The sequence below is a fragment of the Urocitellus parryii genome, chromosome 6 (assembly GCF_045843805.1).
Source record: "Urocitellus parryii isolate mUroPar1 chromosome 6, mUroPar1.hap1, whole genome shotgun sequence".
Taxonomy (NCBI): Eukaryota; Metazoa; Chordata; class Mammalia; order Rodentia; family Sciuridae; genus Urocitellus; species Urocitellus parryii.
Genome location: NC_135536.1, coordinates 108,950,741 through 108,971,990, shown reverse-complemented (window position 1 = coordinate 108,971,990; position 21,250 = coordinate 108,950,741). Strand labels below are relative to the sequence as shown.

The window sequence follows — 21,250 nt, the reverse complement described above, 5'->3', positions numbered from 1 at the left end:
CTCTCCTTCAAGTGTTCCTAAAAATCAGTAGGAGTTGGAATATTATCATAAATTCATATTTGCCAAAGAATTCAAAATGAAGTAAAATGAAGACTTTTTCAAAATAAACTCTCTTAAGAATTTTTTTCCCCTTAATTTCACAATGACCTTGCACCTCATTAGGCTCAAGAGATCCCCATGTCTCAGCCTCCCAGGTAGCTGGGACTGCACTATTCTGAAGTATCTATGCACCATGCTGAGTGCTTAACCTTTTGTTTTGTTTTTAGTTATAGTTGGACACAAATAAACAAACAAACAAATGTGTATTATTTATTTTTATGTGGTGCTGAGGATCAAACCCAGGGCCTTAGGTGTGCGCTCTACCACTGAGCCACACAATCCCAGCCTTCCTAACCTTCTTTGTCTCATTTAACCCTCACAATATCCATAAAAGGTCAGTGTTATTACTTCCACATTACAGATAAAAAATGTGAAGCTTAGGGTAAATAATTTAAATATCTCTTCTACCTTCAAAGTCCCAAACCCTTAGATATTCCTTCCAATTTCTGTGAGTTAGTCATAAAGAATAAAAATATATCTGACCATTAAAGAAAAAGAACCCCTCCTACTGTCCAGAGTTACTTTTCATTCCTTAAAATTCCTGGTAATTTTTATTATCACTTTTAAGACAGCAAGGTGCTCTACAATACTGGATATGAAATTTCAGTGTCACAAACAACAAGAAAGCTAATGTTATAATGTAAATTGCTGGGTCTCAAGTCTAAAGTTTCTATTTTGAGGGCCTGGGATGAGGTCTTAAATTTGAATTTTTTTAAAAATGTAGCATATGGTTTATTTATTTTCTTTTAGATTAGATTTTTTTTTTTTTTTTTTTTTTGGTGCTGGGCATTGAACCCAGGCAAGCATTCTGCCAACCCTACATTTGAAATTTCAACAAATTCTCAGACACTGTTGATATTCTTACATAACCTATTGCTTTATTAGATAGGAAAAGGAAGTACATCACTCTCACCTTAGCTATCACCTCATGTGAAAACACTTCTCTACAGTATTCTCAACAACAACAAAAACCCACTTAAGGTTTAAAAATACCTCCAAGACCTAAATGCTAAGATTTCTTTTTCTTTCTTTTTTCTAACTTTGCAAAGGCTATAATAGCACCAGTGACCATTAAGGCAGTATAAATTCAGGCAAAGAAAAAATAAGGACAAAATATGTATAAAATATGCCCAAGCCTTTTATCATTCATGCTTTTCTTCTTTAACCTGAGAAGTCTTTCCTTTGAACTTCTAGGGCAAGAGAGAAGCCAAAAGAAAAAGGAAGTAGATTGTTTTATAATACCAATCCCCCAAATGAAGACAGGTTCTCAAAATAAATAGAATTTTGCTCTATAAATAGAAAAATCTCAAAATGCTCTAAAAATTCCTGTTTCTCTTTTGTCACACGTCCTCTTATCTCAAAAGAACTGTTCCTCTTACTCAAGAGTGACCAAAGTCTATTCTTTTTTAGATAGCTTAAGTATTGATTATGCCAATGTCATCTAGGATGAATGACTTCAGGGAAAAGAATTTGTTAAAGATGTCTCCTCAGCCATCCAAGAAGGCTTCTTGTGTAGGTGCTCTCAACCATGACTAAATTGTACTGAGAGAAATATATTTTAAAATATTAATATGGTCTGGCACCTTCCTGATGCTAATGCTTCCAGGCCCATCCTAATGGCACAACTGGGAAATTAACTGAAGAGAAAAGCAATCTTCCCTCTGCTCTCTACTTTCAGATGTCCCTCCTCCCTAGCTAGCTTTGCTATGCAGACTCCTTCTATAGATATACAGAGATAAAACATGCTCTCACACACAAATAACTCTCTGCAGGAACTCAAAATCAAAGTCTAACCCCATGGTTTTTAAGTGAGCAAGTCCAATTTCCTTCTTTGTAGCTCTTGACACATGCTGGCTAGGAGCCGTCTGGAGTTTTGCTGCCTTGTTCCTGCACCAGAAGGCTCTGCACTGTAGGTCAGGGGATGATAAGGAAATGAACAGTGTAATTTCCAAGGCCTCTGAACACGGCCCTGTCAGCAGCTCTGGAGGTAGGTTACTCAAGCATAGCTTGAAGAGTGCAAACCACAGAGAGGAGGGCTCAGATAGCCAGCAAGTGGCAGGATCTCAGCTGCGTATGTTACTGTCACCTCTAGCCTGAAAGCCCAAGTCCTGCTGCCTGTCTGGATAAGCTCAGCTGGCAAAAGCTCTTATACCCAAATGGAAAATATACAAGTGCACACGGGGGAGCAAAATTAAGATCTAAGACTTAAGATTTTCCATGTACTCTTGTGTAAAAACAAAAACATTTAGTGCTCTTTCAGTTTCCATAAGATTGCATATGCTGGCAAACCCACAGTAACAGCCCATCTAACCCACTCCAGGGATGGAGCCAAAAAGTAAACTTAATTCATGTGACATCTGAAATTCAACAAGACCACTTCAATATCCTCTGAAGCCTATTTTTGGTCTTTCCCCCCTTTCCAACTATAAATACCAGGAACTTTAGAACATCACCAACATGCAAATTTCCCAACCCAGTTTTGGAACCTGTAAGCACAGTACGGAAAATCTTATCCAACATGTTTTATTTTTTTATTCTGGGCTTCCTGTATAGTGGAATGTTGTTATATTTTAGTCCATTATTGCTTAGGATAGATGAAACCATATTTTAATTCAACCTGTGTATTCTAATACTTATTGAATGTTTCCTGTTCTGAATTAATTAATTTAATCTTGCAACAACCTTATGTTCATAATTTTCTTCATTTTGCAGATGAAAAGAATGAGTCAGAGCAATTAAGTAATTTGGTCAAGATCACTGAGGTAATAAGTGGCAGAGCTAGAATACAAACTCAGGTAGTCTTAAGTACTAAGTCATATATGAGTTGATGTGAAATTTAAATTTTGAAGAATGGCATTTAAAATTAGAGGTGGCTCCAGAACCTACCTTATAAGAAAATTTGCAAAGACACTCAAACTATAATGTAGAAAGCAATTATTTGGGGCTGGTGATGTAGCTCAGTGGTAGAGTACTTGCCTAGCATACGTGAGGCTCTGGAAAAATAGAGACTTATGGAAGTGCAGATTTCTGGGTTCTTATCCCCAAAGTACATTTATCAGATCTGGAGTAGGGCCCAGAAATCTGCATTCTTTAAATTCAAGGAATGTGATTGATATACATGGTTTTATGGAATACCCTTTTAGATACTCCATTGTAGTTGGTATACTGTAAGCTTTCAAAAAACAGGGACCATCTCTGTTTTATTCACCAGTGTGTATAACCCATCACCTAGTACAACACCTAAAACCTAAATGCACTTATTTGCTGGTTGGATGGGAGGTGGGGCATGTCTATAATCCCATCAATTCCAGAGGCTGAGGCAGGAGGATCAAAAGTTCAAGGTCAGCCTCAGTAATTTAGTGAGGCCTGAAGTAATTTAGCAAGATTCTGTCTCAAAAAAAATAAATAACAAGTGCCTCTGGATTAAATCCCCACTACCCAATAAAGTAAAATAAATAAAATGTAGTTTACTGTATTGAATGAAAGTGACAAGAGTATCCATAATGTATCTTCTCTTTATAAACAATAAGGATTGGAATGTAGCTCACTGGAACCAGCTTGCTTCACATGTGCAAAGCTCTAGGTTTGATCCCCAGCAATGAAAAAGGTAAAAAGAAAGACTCACTTAATAATAATCACAATCATTTGAGGATCTGCCTATCACTGATGTGTTCAAGTAAGAAGCACCAGAACAGGATAATTTTTTTCCTTATCTGCAATTGCCAAATAAAGAAAAAACTAGCATTACATAATTGGTATTGATATAGTTATATAGGAGGAATAAGTTCTAATGTTTTAAAGCATAGCAGGATGACTATAATTCACAATTTATTATATATTTTATAAAGAACCAGAAGAGTTGAGTAAGGTTTCTAATAAAAAGAAAAGACACTTTTTAAAAAATATTTTTTAATTGTCAATAGACCTTTTATTTATTTGTATGTTTGTTTGTTTATTTGTTTATTTATGGTGCTGAGGATGGAACCCAGGGCCACACATATGCCAGGGAACTGCTCTACCACTGAACCACAACCCTAGCCCGACACGTTTAAGGAGATGGACCTAACCTGATCATTGCACACTGTATGTATGTATTCAATTATCACACTGTATTCCATAAAGAGGTATAATTATTATGTCAGTTTAGAACTAGCAATGCCTCAAATAATTACAAAAAATATTCCAGAAGACACAAAATCCCTCCGTCCCCCATTAATGAGTTAAGCTCAAAGCTTTTTTTTTCTATTTTTTTTTTTTTTGGTGTGGGGTGGTTGGAGAAGTAGGGTTTGCTGGAACTGAACCCAGGGGTGCTTAACCACTTATCACATCCCCAGCTCTTTTTATATTTTATTTTGAGACAGAGTCTAAGTCGTTTAGGGCCTCCCTAAGCCTCCCAACTGTTAGGATTACAGACAGGTAGCACAAAGCCTGGCTTCAAAGACATTTTAAAAGCAACTTTTCCTCTTTATATCCAACAGGATATAGATTCTCTCCTAGCTGTAAATGGTTATTCATTGCAAATATCATCACCTCACCTAAGTACCTTTAATTTGAAAGATCATTTGTTTACTGAGTGTCTATAATGTTGAAGTTTCTATGAAAACAAAGTGAAAATGGTCTTGGAATACTTGGGCATTTACATCCAATGTTTCTAAAGGTAGTCTTGGAGACTTCATGCCAGTTAAAGATTTGTTAAGAAATCCAGAATAGGGCTGGGGATGTGGCTCAAGTGGTAGCGCGCTCTCCTGGCATGCGTGTGGCCCGGGTTCGATCCTCAGCACCACATACAAACAAAGATGTTGTATCCGCCGATAACTAAAAAATAAATATTAAAAAATTCTCTCTCTCTTAAAAAAAAAAATTAAAAAAAAAAAAAAGAAATCCAGAATAGCAACATGCCCTAAGAATTTGGTGTCCAAAAATCTGGCTCCCGTGCCTGGTTTTGCCAGTAATTATCTGTGAGATCCAGGTAATGATCTCCCTGGTCTTAATTTACTCTTCTATAAAGTGAAGAAATTGGGCAAGATAATCTTTCTCTGGGGCTCTCCCTAAATTACAATACCTAGAAGGAAAACAGAACTGCTGAAAAGATAATTTAAGCTTGTAGTTCAAGATTGCAACTCTGTACCATAAAAATATCAACTTCTTTATTTTTTCCATGAAGGTAAACACTTGAGGGCACTGGACTTCAGGAAGCAAGGCTGACTGCTATGCTTGTCAACAGCTGTACAAAGTGGAGGAAGGTGTTAAGTGAGAAAGCCTTGGATCAGAAGGAATAAGAGATCTGACCTTGACTGGGCAATGAGTGATTGCAATGAGAGAGAAATGAACTGGAAGGCATAAACTAGGGCAGGAATACAAAACCAAGGGCAAAGGAAGATGCTGTTACAACATGGATATGATAGCACACATGATCAGAATACAAAAGACTAAAAGTCATACTATGTCATTTTCTTTATATTCTAAATGAATGGGTAAAGTGGCAAACGTATGCATCATTCTGAAATAAGCAGAATCTGACATACAAACATGGGGAAAGCACAGTGAAGTATTCCTACCCTGCAAGATCAAAAGCAGCTGCCAAGAAAAGGTCAGGGATCTCCTGGTTGCAAAAAACTCTTCATGCACTAGAGCCTCTGAGTAAAACTCATATCATTTGGAGGGGGGAAAAAAAGGAAAGAGGTCTCACCTTAAACTCTTGGACATAAGCTCTGACAGCACAGACAGATCACTGCTGTCTGTGGTTTGTAAATTCCTTTTTCCTTGTTTGTCAGAGTGGCCACATGTGCACTAAGCTCAGAACACTCAGACAGACACCCTCCCTCCTGCCTACCTTCTTTTCCATCCCTAAACTTGTAACAACCTATCAATCAAACCAAACACAAGGAAGCAGGCAGGAGCCAGAAGGTTCTATCTTTTTATTCCTCAACATTCCCTCTCCCAGTCTCTTCAGTTGGCAAGAAGTATGAGGCAGGTGTGTTCAACAACAATTCAGGGCAACAGTAGTTGCTGAGCCATCTCAGGTTATCTCCTAGAACCCTGGGAAACAACACAATGAGCCACCTGACAGAAAGGTGTAATGGAGTAAAAGTGGATGCCATTAAGGGGAATCTGCGTCCCAGACTGATAGAAAATATCCTTGGCCACACCCTGAGATATCTACTTTGATGAGAGAGAAAGTCCTGAGGTAGTAATTTGAATATTCAAATCTGCCTCATTAGATAGTAGTCAATGTCTTGACAATTTTACCCTGCACCACAGAATCTACTGTTTTCTTTCCTATTTCCAAGGGGCAGCGGGTGATATGTGAAAGGAACTCCAGTCAACAAGCTCTGAATTTTATGAGTTTCTCTTTTTCTTGACAGTTCCCAGCTTAAGGATATGCAATTTCAGATTACATCAAAACATCTGTTTTGCTGTTTTGGTTCTGCTGGTTGCTCCTACAAAGAAAGAACATTCCAAACCAGTTAGGCCATAGACAAGCCCGCCTTTCTTTCTTTTTATTTTCTTTTTTTGGTACTTGGAAATGAACCCAGGGGTGCTGTACCACTGAGTTACATCCCAAGCCCTTTTTATTTTTTGAAACAAGGTCTTCCTAAATTGCCCAAGCTAGCCTAGTATTACAGATGTGCACCTTGCTACCTGGCAACAAACCTAACCTAACCTCCACTTCTTTTAAGGATCCTGAGGATTGAACGCTGGGATGTTTTAACATCACTGAGCTATACCAAGCCTTTATTTATTTATTTATTTATTTAGGTGCTGGGGATCAAATCCAGAGCCTTGTGCATGCAAAGCAAGCACTCTACCAACTGAGCTATATCCCCATCCCGCCATTTTTTATTTTGAGACAGGATCTCTAAATTGCTGAGGCTAGCCTTGAACTCCTGATCCTCTGGCCTCAGCCTCCTGAGTAGCTGGGGTTACAGAAGTGCATTGCCATATCTTGCTAGGCCTTCATTTTAGAGAAAAATTCTTTTTTTTTTAATATTTATTTTTTAGTTCTCGGCGGACACAACATCTTTGTTGGTATGTGGTGCTGAGGATCGAACCCTGGCTGCACGCATGCCAGGCAAGCGCGCTACCGCTTGAGCCACATCCCCAGCCCCAGAGAAAAATTCTTAAAAGGTTTACACAGACTTTGCTTTAAAACATAATACTAATCATCAAATGCTGGCTGAGTACCTATGATGCCCAAAATCCTGAGTTTTGAACCCTGGGACTCCTGCTTTCTAGGTAAGCACTCTCCCACTAAGAGCTACACCCAACTCTTCTTTCCCTGCTCTGGTCCCAGAAATGCTCTCTTCCTGAATCATGCGTTTCTATCTCTTAGCAACTTCCAAACATTTATTTAAATAATTATCTTATTGGCCAAAGGCAATATGGTAAAGCACCCTCAAAACCAGTATGTCTAAAACTGGTTAAGGAACAGGAAGGAATGGTGAAAACAGGCTCTTGCTTATGGTAACATAAAACTGCACAGTAAATTTTCTCCTTCTAAAAGTACTTCCCAGCAATTTTACATTTCTTCCCAAAAACGGATGCTGTCTGTCTCCTTTTTGTCTTTCATTCCACTGCCCCATTCTTACAGTCTGAGAGGCAAAGCTTAATAGCAAAGCTATATTATTAAAGGTCAAATTTTCCTGGCACCAAGGTGTATTCTTTTTATTATTTTTAAGAGTTGATCTCCGCCCCCCAACGTTTTTCTTGGTGCATTATAGTTGTACATAATGGTGGGAGTTGTTGTTACATATTCGTACATGCCAGACCAAGATATATTCTTAGCTGAATGGATTGCATCTTTCAGCAATTTTAATCTGAAGGTCAGTTATCCACCAGTCCATACACCAATGAGAGAAAATGGGTTCCATTTGCTTTTCTATTGGAGACAACCACGGACATTTAGATTTAAATCCAGTATAAAGCTAAACAATAAGCAATATTCATCCTTTCACTCATAGATTACAACTGGGCTTAGAAGATTACAACATAAGTAAATTTTAAAAAAATGAAAGCCACCCTCAAAAGTACTTTTGGGTACAGGAAGAACAAAAATTATGAATATGGATACATGGTAAAAGTTTCTTGAAGCCAGATGTAGGGAACAATCTAATAGGCCTGGAACAGAAGCAAGAACTCCTGGTACTCCAAGGCCTCTTTAAAACAGTATTATCCATCTATACCCCTGAGAAAATGGCAAATCACAGCCAATGCAAGATGAGCAATGCCTATAGCCAGCTGGAACTTGACTCTACTAAGGTGGACTATGGAATCTGCCACCTAAAGCAGGCAGGCTCTCTGGCAGCTGTCATTTGTAAAAAGGAATGAGCCATTGTTTAGTGAAAGAAATTCATAGCTCTCTTAACCAGAAAAACCCAGATGTTGCTAAAAGCTACAGATGTGCCAGAGTAAAAGACCAATGTACCTAGAGCAAAGAAAGCACAAGCTACCACTAAAATCTAGGCACCAAGAGGGCACCACCACCCACACATGCACATCTAGCCTTTATTTACTAACACTTACATATGGAAATAGATATTCCCGCTGTAGCTGATTAATTACAGAGAAATTAATTTATACTGCATCTGCTGGGATCAGCTAAAAGCACAGGGTGAGCAGAACACAGAGCAGAAAATCAAGAGCCAATGAATGCTTCATCACCAGTCCAGCTGCTTCATAGGAAACTTGTAAGCTGCTCAAATTTAAGGCAGCCTGAATTGGCCCCAGATGCACACCTATTCTTCTCTAGCACTGAGAGACATTCAGACATTTACTGAGATATAAACTAAGATCATCTTCTCAGAGGAGCGACGCAATCTTAACCCATCCTGGGGCTGCAGGCACCTATCTTTTTAAGTCAAGCAAAAGACAAGGTATCATTATGCTATTAGGCAGCTACAAAACCACCAGGATACTGATTCCCAATAATTGCAGAAGGTACCTGGCAAAGAGATACCCTTTCAGTGGCCAAAAATTCTTCCTAGGCCAAACTTTCATAGCTACAACTGTTGAGAGCCACAGCCGAAGGGGCACCAGCAAACTTCCAAGCTACAACAGTAACTCATAAAGCCTGATTAAGTATTTCATAGTATAGTCAGGACCTCCTGCCCCCTTGTTTACCAGACCAGCAACTGTGTCCTTAATGCTCTTTGGTAGCCACCAATAGAACACTTGGTGGATAAGCCATGAAATTTAATCAATCTTTTAGTTCTTCCAGAAATACAACACCATCAATTATTCCATTAAGAACAGCCCTATACATGTAAACAAAAGCTAATTAAGTTTATCAATTATTATGAATCTAATAATAAAATATCATTCAAGCTGGAAACCACATAAAAGTTTGGTGCCAGCCTCTAGCAACAAGTGTCCAAGATGGAACAATAACAAGGTGTGAGAAAACTCATTCTACCAAGTAGAATTCTAAGATATCCTATTCCAAAATGTTTCTCTTGCTGTAAATGAGCCTATAGGGAATCCGCTAATTTGGAACAAAACCACATTATCATTACCAGCTGCTCTGACCTTGTAATTGGTCATTACCCACAAACTAATAAACCTCCAACAGAGTGTATACAGCATTTGGCAGTTAGTCCAGGGCAGTTTTGACTGGCAGTGAGTGGGCAGCCAGATCCGGCCACCTCTTACCTTTTCAGACTTGACTTTCTTTAGCGGGCGACACTCATTCTCCCCTTCCTCTGGCTCCGGTTTAGTTCCCAAAGGATTGAGTGCTGCCCCAGGCTCAAGAGCTATACTCCCAAGTGGCTCCACAGCTCCTGTATCCACCCCTGTACTTCCATCATACTGACCACCCCGTCCTCCCAAGGGAACCGGCTGGAGGACCCCAGGATCCTTTTCTGAACAAGTCCCCACTCCTTCGCTTCTCTCCTTCTTGCTCTTAGACGAGCTGTTCTCCTTCTCCTTTTTGGAGCCGGCTACACTGCGGGATGCCTTACCGGCCTTCTCTGAGCCCTTGGGAGCAATAGCAGCAACCAGGCCTCCTGCATTGGCACCATCTCCTGAGCGCCCCTGCACCTCTTTCTTGCTAGCTGCCCCCTCACTTGGAGTGAACAAGGAAGTCCCTGGAGTGGGTTTGCTAGTGTCTTTTCCACTCTTATTCCTTTTGGATTTTGATTTGCCTTCCTTCCCTTGAGGACCTGGCACTGGGGTCACAAACTTGATGTTGTCTGGTAGTGTGGCCACAGCATTGGGAGCTGGTATCCCCACCTCCTTTGAGCCTGACATTTCCAGTTTCTGCTGGTCCTTTTCCAGATCGGCGTCCAGGTCAATGATGAGATTCCCTACTCCAATGTCCCATTCATCCCCACTGTCGTATGTCTCAACAGGGTTTGCATCCACTCCTTTCCCTCCGGAGGCTCCACTGCTCAAGGACATCTTAGAGTCAACGTCCCACCTCAAGATTCAAGGCTCTTCCTTGCCCCCAGCTTTCCTATTTTCAGCTTCAGCTATGTTCTCAGACCTGCCACATTGGTCAGTACATGCCCAGTGGACAACATCATTGCTGGAAAAAGAAAATTTAAAAAGCTGTTAAAAGAAACAATACAGGCAAGGAAACAGCCTGAAATAGACTCCCACATAAAACAGACCCTTCCTGTGTGACTATCATATCACAATGGACCAAACAGATTCAACTGTATTTCTAACCAAGTCATACTGGACCTAGAGAAAAGTTAATTCCCATTCCATCTCCTCATGGGGATAATGCAATATCTTCAATTACCCAGAGATTCTATAGTAAGTCTTAACTATTAGTTAGTTTCCCCTTCCTGAGACTTATTTCTACAATCACAACTAGCTGGCAATTCTCCTTCAATCAGTACAGGCCCTATCATAACACAGATTCAAGCTCCAGCACAACTTTATTCAAACCCCCTTTCTCCTCCTCCTTGATTTATCAGAGACTCAGAAAACGATTTAACTGAAGCTTTAACATTCTACTTATAGGCCAGTACTTACTAAAAACCATTCTACCATTGGGAGAAAAGGCCTTATTATGGTTAAGGAAAAGAAAAACAAGCAGAGTAAGAGAAAATGCAATTTCAGGATAGGGGCAAAGACTGCAACCATAGGAAATAATTTTGAGAAGATTATCTATCAATTAGTCACTTAAATCCAGAGAAATTAAATTATATCAGCCTTATCAAACTACAGATTTCAAATCATGTCTGAAAAGTAGGGTTCAATGTGGCCTTTCCCACTTCCCAAGATAAAAAAACAAACAAACAAACAAAAAAACCAGAAATGTGTTCTTACCCTGTCAAAGTTGGCCACTACTAAAAACCTAACACCAAGATGTAGAATAACTTTTACTTTCTTATATAAGATTGATGGCACTGTATTGATAAACAGAGGGTTTTATGAGACTGGCTTGGAGCTGGGGTTGTGACTCAGTGGTGGAGCACTTGCCTAGCATGTATGAGGCACTGGGTTCAATTCTCAGCACCACATACATATAAATAAATGAACAAAATAAAGGCCCATCAACGTCTAAAAAATATTTTTTTAAAAAAAGAGAGAGACAGATTGGCTTAAAAGGGGGTGAGAGATTATTAAAAGGATAATTTATCTCTAATGTCCTGACTCATGAGATCTGGAGAGTATATCATTTAGAAAACTCAGCAGTTAACAGATACCATTCAAATATTACTTAATGATAAAGCCAAGGAATTCTGTTCTTGCTTATTCCTTTGTGCATTATCTTTCCATATCCATTTAGAAAATAATTTTTCTAAGATAACTGAATAGAAAGAGCAAATCAGTACTGTCACAGTGTATCCTATAAAATGGCTATCTAACAGACAAATGCTATAGATAGGATAAAGAAAAGACAAACTGTGTCTTTTCACCTACTCCCTCAAAACAATGTCAAAGAACCAGAGTGCACGAGCAAAAAAAAGATGAATCCCAGGAAAGCTAAGTTGTACCAGATGAATGCCTACTAAATGGGATTTGAGAGAGAGAGTGGTATGTACATTAATCTGTTTTTAGTTATAGACCCATATGAAAATATATGGATTACTCAACTAGAAAACTTATGTTAACAGCCCCAATTACTATTTATTAGCAAATGTGAAGACTGTCTGGATCTTCCTTCAGAAAAGATGAACAAAAAGGGGAGTGGGACAGGCACTGGATAAGATGTAGAAATTATGAAAAAAAAAGTCATGCACACGGTAAAGGAAACATGATCCCTAAAAAGAGTGAGAGATGATACTTTCAAAAATGATCAAGAACTCTTAAGAAATTTTTAGTAAATAGTTTAGTTTGAAATTCTCAATACTACACAAGAATTGGCCTCTGTGGAAGAATAATGTAGTAGCTAATTTGTTCATTCATTTCAAGTTTTTTAAAAAATTCATAATGCCTACGAAATGCTAGGCATTAAACGAGGTGCTGGGAAAACAGCAGTGAATAAAATAGTGAAGAAGACAATGGAATATGGTATTGAAAACATTAGTGGCTGTGGGCATTTCTAGAAAAGGGAATGCTAAACTGAATCTTCACTAAAAAGATTATTAGTGCAAACTTCTTTCCAAAATAATAATTCATCACCTCTATAATTTTTCTAACTGTGGCTGGGTTTAGCATATAATCCACATTAATCTAAGATCTATCCACTGTCCTCCAGAACTGCACTATCATCAGTGTGAATTTAACCACTAAAATGTTGTTTTATCTTTGGAAAAACAGTAAAACTTCCAATAGATTCAAGACTTTAGAAAACAGGATGGCAAAGAAGAGAGACTCTGGAGTAGTATATAAAGGAAAAGTATAAACATTCAAAAATGTTAGTATTCACTGAATTTTTGACAATTCTTATACTATTATATTAGTTGACCTGTTTCTATGGGACAGAACAAATTATGCCACTAAGGGAGAGAAAATATTAAGAAGGTAACAAACTAGCTGGGCAAGATGGTGCACTTGTGTAATCCTAGTGACTTGGGAGAATGAGGCAGGAGGATCTCAAGTTTGAGGATTCAACAACTTAATGAGATCCTATCTCAAAATAAAAAGTACTGGGGATATAGCTGAGTGGTAAAGCATCCCTGGGTTCAATCCCCAGTATCAAAAATAAAAGAAACAACAACAACAATAACAACAACAACAACAAAAACATGCTGAAATGAAAAGATACAATTTACTTGAAAGGACAAAAAGATATGACATTTAAAAAAAAAGTTATGGGAGCTAGAGGTAGAGCTCATTGGTAGTACACTTTAATAGCCACAAGTTTACTCCCCAGCACCATTAAAAAAAAAAAAAATGCAAGTAAACAAAAATGCAGACTCAATTAAAATTCATACAGAAATCAGAAAAGTACAAAGAGATCTGTTGAAATATAAGAAAACAAAGAAATTTTTTCCAGAATTCAAGGGAAATGGACAGTGAAGAGAAAAAGAAAGAAGGAAAGAAAGAAACTGAGAGAGAACATTTCCTACCACTAAAGTAAAATAAGAGATTAGAACAATACATGAATAACACCTTGAGCAGAAGAAATCTTGCAGACTGGAAAAGTTCACTATATTTTTGGCAAAATCAATTAAAAAAGACAAATGTGCACACATTCTGGAAAAATTTTAAATTACAAAGGACAAAACTTGGACTGCTCTCAGAATACTCAACAATATTAAATGTTAAAAGACAACGAAAAGTTACAGAATTTTGAGGAGAAAATGTTAAGCAACTTACAATAAGACAAGTTATTTGTCTTGTGGAAAAACAACATATTTTCAATTATGTAAGAACAAATATATAGTTGGGTATGGTGGCTCATGCCTGTAATTCCAGCAGCTTGGAAGGCTGAGGCACTCAGCAAGACCCTTTTTCTAGTAAAATATTTTTTAAAAGGGCTGGGGTTGTAGCTCAGTGGCAGAGTGCTTGCCTGGCACATGTGAGGCATTAGATTCAATCCTCAGTACCATATAGAAATACATAAAAATAAAGATGCAGAAGATTAAAAAAAAAAAAGAGGTTGGGGATGCGGCTCAGTGGTTGAGTGCCCATGGGTTCAATTCCCAGCCAACAAAACAAAACAACAAAGGGAGAATCCATCATTTCTAAAGCATATTATAAGGATACAAAACTGAAAAATGTAAGACAACTCAAAAAATATAAGATGACAAATATTCTTACAAAGTTCTGATGTCTGAACTTAAAGGACAACTTAAGAGTCATTTATGGGCTGGGAATGTGGCTCAGGCGGTAGCGCGCTCGTCTGGCATGCGTGCGGCCCGGGTTCGATCCTCAGCACCACATACCAACAAAGATGTTGTGTCTGCCGAGAACTAAAAAATAAAATATTAAAAATTCTCTCTCTCTCTCTCTCTCCTCTCTCACTCTCTCTTTAAAAAAAAAAGAGTCATTTACCTTTCACAGACATCAACAGTATTAAAAATTTTAAAGAAAGTGTTTTAAAATTGTTTTATAAATTATATTACAGGTTGTATTGATACTTATTTGAGTTCTATAAAGGGAAATAACAATTCTTTCTTTTTCCATGAACTCTGTGTTATGGGCTTTCCTTTTAGACTACTCCTCCCTCAGATATGTTTCGTAACACTTAACACTGACAAGAATGACTGCATTTTGCTTCAAAAATCTCTCAGGATCAGGCTGTGGGGAGCAGGTATAACTCAGTAGTAGCTCTTGCCAACAAGCATGCCCAAGGCTCTGGGTTTGATCACCAGAACAGGAAAAAAAAAAACAAACAAAATAAAACTTGTCTCAGGGCTAAGGTACCAATCTCAAGACTCACATTTTTACATTCAGAATATCTTTCTTACTAACCTACTAGGTCATTGACCCCACCAACCAGCTAAGCCTTCAAATCAATTGTGTGAAGGGGTTGCTGTCAATAAACCATGGGATACAACAAAGTTGCTAAAAGAGCTCTATTATATCATCTTCCCTGAATTCCAGATGCTGTCCTGAAATCACTTCATATTTAGCCCACCTCAGGTAGAGGTAGTACAAGATGTAAACCATCCTAAATGACTCTGAGCTTACCCAGCTGGAAGAACAGGAATCTTCCTCTCCACCTGCCACACTTCAAGGGAGCTCACTAATCAACTGAATTTCCACCTAGGCTCTAACGAGAAACAATCAACTTCCCTTTGGGCCTCCCCTTAATTTATTACATTAATTACTGTAACAAAGGAACTGTGTCATCTCAAGTACCATAGCTCTCAGCCTATAGCTCCAATGGAGATTAGATAAAGAACAAACAGTGCCAATTTGAGAAGACATCCAATTCAACAGAGCTCATCTGATCACATGTCACATAAGGACAGAAGAATAAAATTGTAGCATCTCTGGCTCCAAGTCTTTATATACTACAGCTCATATGGTCCTCACAGGCTGCTAGTCTCAGACAAAGATTATGAGGTTTGACCTGTTTCATTTCACATAAACAGCTGACACTTTCATCAGGACGAAGCTACTCAACAGGATTCAGGTTTAGATCCTTGATGTTTGTCAATACTGTTCTGTGTCAGCATATAAAACTCAATAGGTTGAACAGCATACTGAATCTGTAAATAATTCAGCCTCAACTCCAGAGGGATTCACTTAGTGAAACTGATCCACTCAAGAAACTTTTTCTAAGACCTGTGTATATGGAGGTGAAGAAATAGAAGGCAAAGATTGTCTAAAGTAAAAATTTTTTTTAAATGCCATCTCTCTTCCTCTTATAATCAGAGGCTACACAGGCCTTTATAATCTGGTTCTTATTCCCAAAGGTAAAAATTTTCTGTAGTAAAGAGAAGGCAATGAAAAATTCTCAAGAAAAAAGTGAACAGTGGGTCTATGTGTGGCAGTGCACACCTCCTAATTCCAGCTACTTAAGAGGCTGAGGCAATAGGATTGCAAGTTTGAGGCCAGTTGGGAAACTTAATGAAACCCTGCCTCAAAAAAAAAAAAAAAAAAAAAAAAAGGCTGAGAGGGCACTTGCCAAGTACACATAAGGCCCTGAGTTCAATCCTTGGTTCTGCCCCCTCTCCACCAGCTATAAAAAGGTTAAGGGAGGTTAGAAAACAGAGCAGTCCTCACAATTAAAATGCCAACTGCTCCAGAGTATTGTTTTAACTTCATTCTCATTATTGCACAGTTGATTCCAAAACAGGGCTAGTCCACAAGTCAGGTATTCTAAATATACCCAATTCCTGGTAGCCTCCATGTACAGATGACCTGTGACTTATAATAGGGTTATGTGCCAATAAACCCATAAACTGAAAATATCCTAAGTCCAATATACATTTATTTGATCTGTGTGTACATGCGCACGCATGCATTGCTAGGGATTGAATCAAGGGACATTCTAGCACTGAGCTACACCCCCTAGCCATGCCCCCCCCAGCTTTTTTTTTTTTTTAAACAAAGTCTCCTTAATTGTCCAGGTTGGCTCAAATCTGGAATCCTCCTGCCTTAGCCTCCCAAGAAGTTGGGATTACTGTTATGTGCTACCACACTCAGCTCCAAAATGTATTTAATATGCCTAATCTACCAACTGAGCTTTCTAGTTTTGAAACTTTCTACACTGTAGAACATTGGTTGTTTATCCTTGTGATTGCATAGCTGACTGGGAGCTGCAGTGGTCCAGCACCATACCACATATCCTACTGAGAATATTATGCTACACAGAGGTATAGCCTGCATAAACACCAAAATTCAAAATTTGAAGTATAATTTCTACTGAATGCATATCACTTTTGCATGATCGTGAAGTTGAAAAATTATAAGTTGAACCATCAGAAATCAGGGATCATCTGTACATACTTAAATGTATAATAAATGAAAAGGTTCTACCAAACTTAAACCATCCACCTGTCACATTAAACATCTATAATTCAAAGGTTATGAAAAGTGACATCATGTTCCAGGTGTAATGGAGCCTATAATTGAAGCAACTAGGGAGGCTGAAGCAGAAGGATCACAAGTTTGAGGACAGCTGTGGCAATGTAGAGAACCTGTCTAAAAAAAGAAAAGGGTTGGAAATGTAGTTCGGCCATAGAACACCCCTGGGTTCAATCTCTAGTACCCCCACCACACACACACAAAGAGGTAATGCCTGAAAGGGGAAAGCTGACTGAGATGAAATGAGGGAGTCTTAAAGAGTGTTACAAATGTTCTGTTTCTGAAACTGGATCGTGTATATGGCTATATACATATATAAAACTGGACTTGTACACAACACTTACATACTTACTGTACGTTAATATATGCACAGTATACTTTCTTTTTTTAAGTAAAGGAGTAAATACCTGTGAACACCTGCTGACCTAGATCACTCCTGGTCCTAAAATAGTATTTTATTAATTTTATCTATTTATTTTGCAGTGCTGGAGATTGATCCCAGGCCTTGTATGTTATGCAAGCACTATATGTACCACTGAACTATATCCTCCTTAAAGTAGCATTTTATGAAAAGGGAATCATGACATCATGATTAGGATATTAGGATGACAGGAAGGACAGGAGAAAGAAAGGAAGAGAGAAAGAAAACTAACAAACAATAGATTTCCATATTTGACTATTATGAGAATTATGGATCTGTTGCAGTCTGGAAAACTAGTGATAAGGATATCACAGACAAAAAAATGACATAAATAATATTAAGTCCTGCGGGAAGTGGTGCATGCTTATAAACTCAGCTACTCAGAAGGCTAATGCAGGAAGATAGCAACTTTGAGGCCAACCTAGATAACTCTGAGGACCTTGTCTCAAAATTAAAAATAAAAAGGGGTGGGGGTGGAGCTCAGGAGTAGAGTATATCTGGATTCAATCCCCAGTACCATAAAAAAGAAAAGAAATTGCGTAAGATCATGTATATGAACATAAGCACATGTAAATGAATCTTAGTAAAATGGAAATCTAAAGAAGATAAGTGAATTTTAATCAATGTCAGTGTTATGATACTGGAGGAAACTAGATAAAGGATACAAGGGATCCCTCTGCATTATTTTTACAACTGCATGAAGTGCTCAAAACAAAAGTTTAATTAAAAAATACAAAATGACATTATTTTAAAAATTTTTTCCACCTGTAGGGTTAATACATCTTGTTTACTTACTATTCATAAGAGTAGCCCAATAAGTAAGATAAAATTTATTTCTAACTTGAAAGAGTTCTAAAACAGAACGCTAAGAACAGGTGATCAAGTCTATAGATTTGGTTCATCACTAGACAGGGTTTGACAATATTCTCTGTTTTTTAGAAGCTATGGGGCTGGAAGGGTTTACCTTAGTGGTAGAGGGCATGCAAATCATACATGAGTCCCTGGGTTCAATCTCTAGCACTTAAGGGGGAAAAAAACAACAAAAAAAAAAACCATGTTGGACTTCAGGGTATATAGCTTGATGGTAGAGCACTTGCCCAGCATTCAAGATGCTCTCGGTTCCATCCCTAGCACCATCATGGGAAAAAAAAAGTTGAAAGTTGTTTTTTTTTTTAAACATGTCTACATTAAAGTCTTCATATCCTTTGGTTATCTGCTCTGAAATGTATTTCTTAGTGTCACCAAAATGCATAGTAACACAAATATTAGACAAACCTTGGTTTTACATAGAGGGGACTTCTTTCTTTTTTTCTATCTATCTATCCATCCATCCAAGGACCGAGCCCAGGAGTACCTTACCACTGAGCTATATCCTCAGCCCCAGTCTACTGACTGATTGATACTGGGTCTTGCTAAGATGTTGAGTCTATCCTCAAATTTTCAATCCTTCTGCCTCAGCCTCTAAGTGATATAGGTCAGGTATATGTCACTGCACCTGATAGAGGGGACTTTATTTAGTTATGTTTCCCTTCCTAATAGCACCCAGCATTTCTCTGGCAGCACACTGAGTTAATTTTTTAATAAATGGCATATCAAGATTCCTAATTTCCTTTGGGGCCTGCAATTGTTAGCTAGAAGTTACCCATTCTTAGAAAGTGGTTTGAACTTTCTGCCTATTTTTAAATGCATTCTTGTCCACACTGTGTTCATCTATTTTTCATCTTTCTCATATAGTCAAGATATTCCATAAGTGCAGTCTGAACAATTTGGATACCTAACTACCTGAAAGAGCTTAATGTGATGGGAAAACCTAAATATTTCACTTATGTAAAACATTTATTTAAATGTCAAATAAGCCAGGTGTGGTGGTATCACAACTTCAAATAACCACTGTTTTGGTGTGGTCCTTTTGATTTTTTGCTTTCTTATAAAATAAAATTCAAATATGGTAGTTCTTAAGTCTTTTAATTTCTAGTAGGTATTTACTTTTAAAAATCTTTCTAGTTTTCCTACATCCTAAAGTAGATATTCGATCACAGCTCAAGTTCCTTAAAACTGAATCCCTATGACAGATTTTGTTCTTCCTCTCACTGAAGAATGCTGAACTTAATTGACATGATTACTATTAGAATGCTTGACTACATCATTCTTGCTGTTTGTCAAGGTAAAATGCAGGTTCTTTGCTTTGTAGCTTCTAAAACTGTCAATAGGAGGGAGTAATTTATGTTAATCAAAACCTCAAAATCACATCTTCACATTTGCTCTAGATGATTTAACCAATCTATGTACAAACAAACAAGCCCCTCATTAGTTGCTTAATTTTCCAACTTTTCCAGTCTCAGTTAACATTTCCAGCTCAGTCACCCTATTTTGATTAGAACTATGACATGTTTATTTAAGCAAGAATTTCAACCCTTCAAGCTTCCATACCCCTTACTTTGATATAGGAAAAAAGTTTTTTAATTATTTAACTCTCCCCCCCCCCTTTTAAAAGACAGAGTCTGGGGGCAGGGGATGTGGCTCAAGTGGTAGCACGCTCGCCTGGCATGCGTGCGGCCCGGGTTCGATCCTCAGCACCACATACCAACAAAGATGTTGTGTCCGCCGAGAACTAAAAAATAAATTAAAAAAAAATTCTCTCTCTCTCTCTCTCACTCTCTCTTTAAAAAAAAAAAAAAAAAAAGACAGAGTCTGGCTATGCTGCCCAAGCTGGAATGCAGTGTCTATTCACAGGATACGGCCCAAACTCTTGGGCTAAGTGATCTTCTTGTCTAACTCTCCTGAATGGCTAGGACTAATGGTACATGCCACCATGCCCATCAAAGATTTTTAAATATCAACAGTTTGTTATTCCATATAAAAATAAGATTCCTCGCTGCCTCTATCATTCCTCTGAGCAATACAACATCTCAATGGTAAGTATCCCTCCAACAAGTATCTGTGATGTGCATTAAATCATTATAACATTATTTTTCCTATACAGAAATTAGAAAACACATTATAATATTATATAAGGGTGAGAAAATGACACTAATAATGTTTATATTTGCAACTCTCTGAAATAAATCTAATGCTTAAGATCATACAATCAGCTATAACAGATTTGTTGTAGGAATAAAATGTCACTTTACCATTATGTTGCTAACCCAAATGTGACCTTGTTAAAACTAAATTTCTTTCTTATGGAAAGGATCCATAAGAGAGAATATTGCCAGACATGGCCCTGTACTTCTTGGTCTGTCAGATGATGTTAAGGAACTCATCTGAAATCAACATTGCCTGGATCTGTAACTCTGCTAGGACTGAAAGGGCCTACTAATACAAACCACAGAAACATTACTACAATGAAAACAGTAGCAAACTAAGCTATGCTAATGCTCTTTTACTAATAAGAGCAATACAACTTAAAAATCAGTAAAATGATCTACATTTTGATTCTTTCAAACATTACAGGAGGGGAAAAAAAAACCCTCAAAATAACCACTAAAGAAAAAAAAAAAAAAGCATATACTTGCTGGCTTTAAAGTTCTCAATAACAGGGCTGGAGCTGTAGCCCAGTGGCACAGTGCTTGCCTAGCATATGTGAGGCACTGGATTCAATCCTTAGTACTTCAGAAAAATAAACAAATAAAATAAAGGCATTCTATCCATTTACAACTACAAAAACAAATAAATAAATACTTTTAAAAATGAAAAAAAAATTAGGGGTTGGGGATATAACTCAGTTGGTAGAGCACTTGCCTCACATGTACAAGGCCCTGGGTTCAATGCCAGCACCACAGAAATAAATGAATAAATAAATAAATACCAAAAAATTAAGTTCACAATACTGCAATGTTGTTGTACCATTTAAGC

At 37.8% G+C, this 21,250-nt stretch overlaps 1 protein-coding gene across 2 annotated transcripts in view; it reads right to left on the bottom strand.

Moving 5' to 3' along the window:
• Znf609 (zinc finger protein 609) overlaps positions 1-21,250 on the bottom strand; it is a 196,095-nt gene that overhangs the window by 162,218 nt on the left and 12,627 nt on the right. For both annotated transcript variants that reach the window (XM_026384807.2, XM_026384808.2), the window contains exon 2: positions 9,748-10,621. In XM_026384807.2, the coding sequence (XP_026240592.1) occupies positions 9,748-10,494 (747 nt within the window). In that variant the 5' untranslated portion in view covers positions 10,495-10,621. The remainder of the gene's footprint in view (positions 1-9,747; positions 10,622-21,250) is intronic.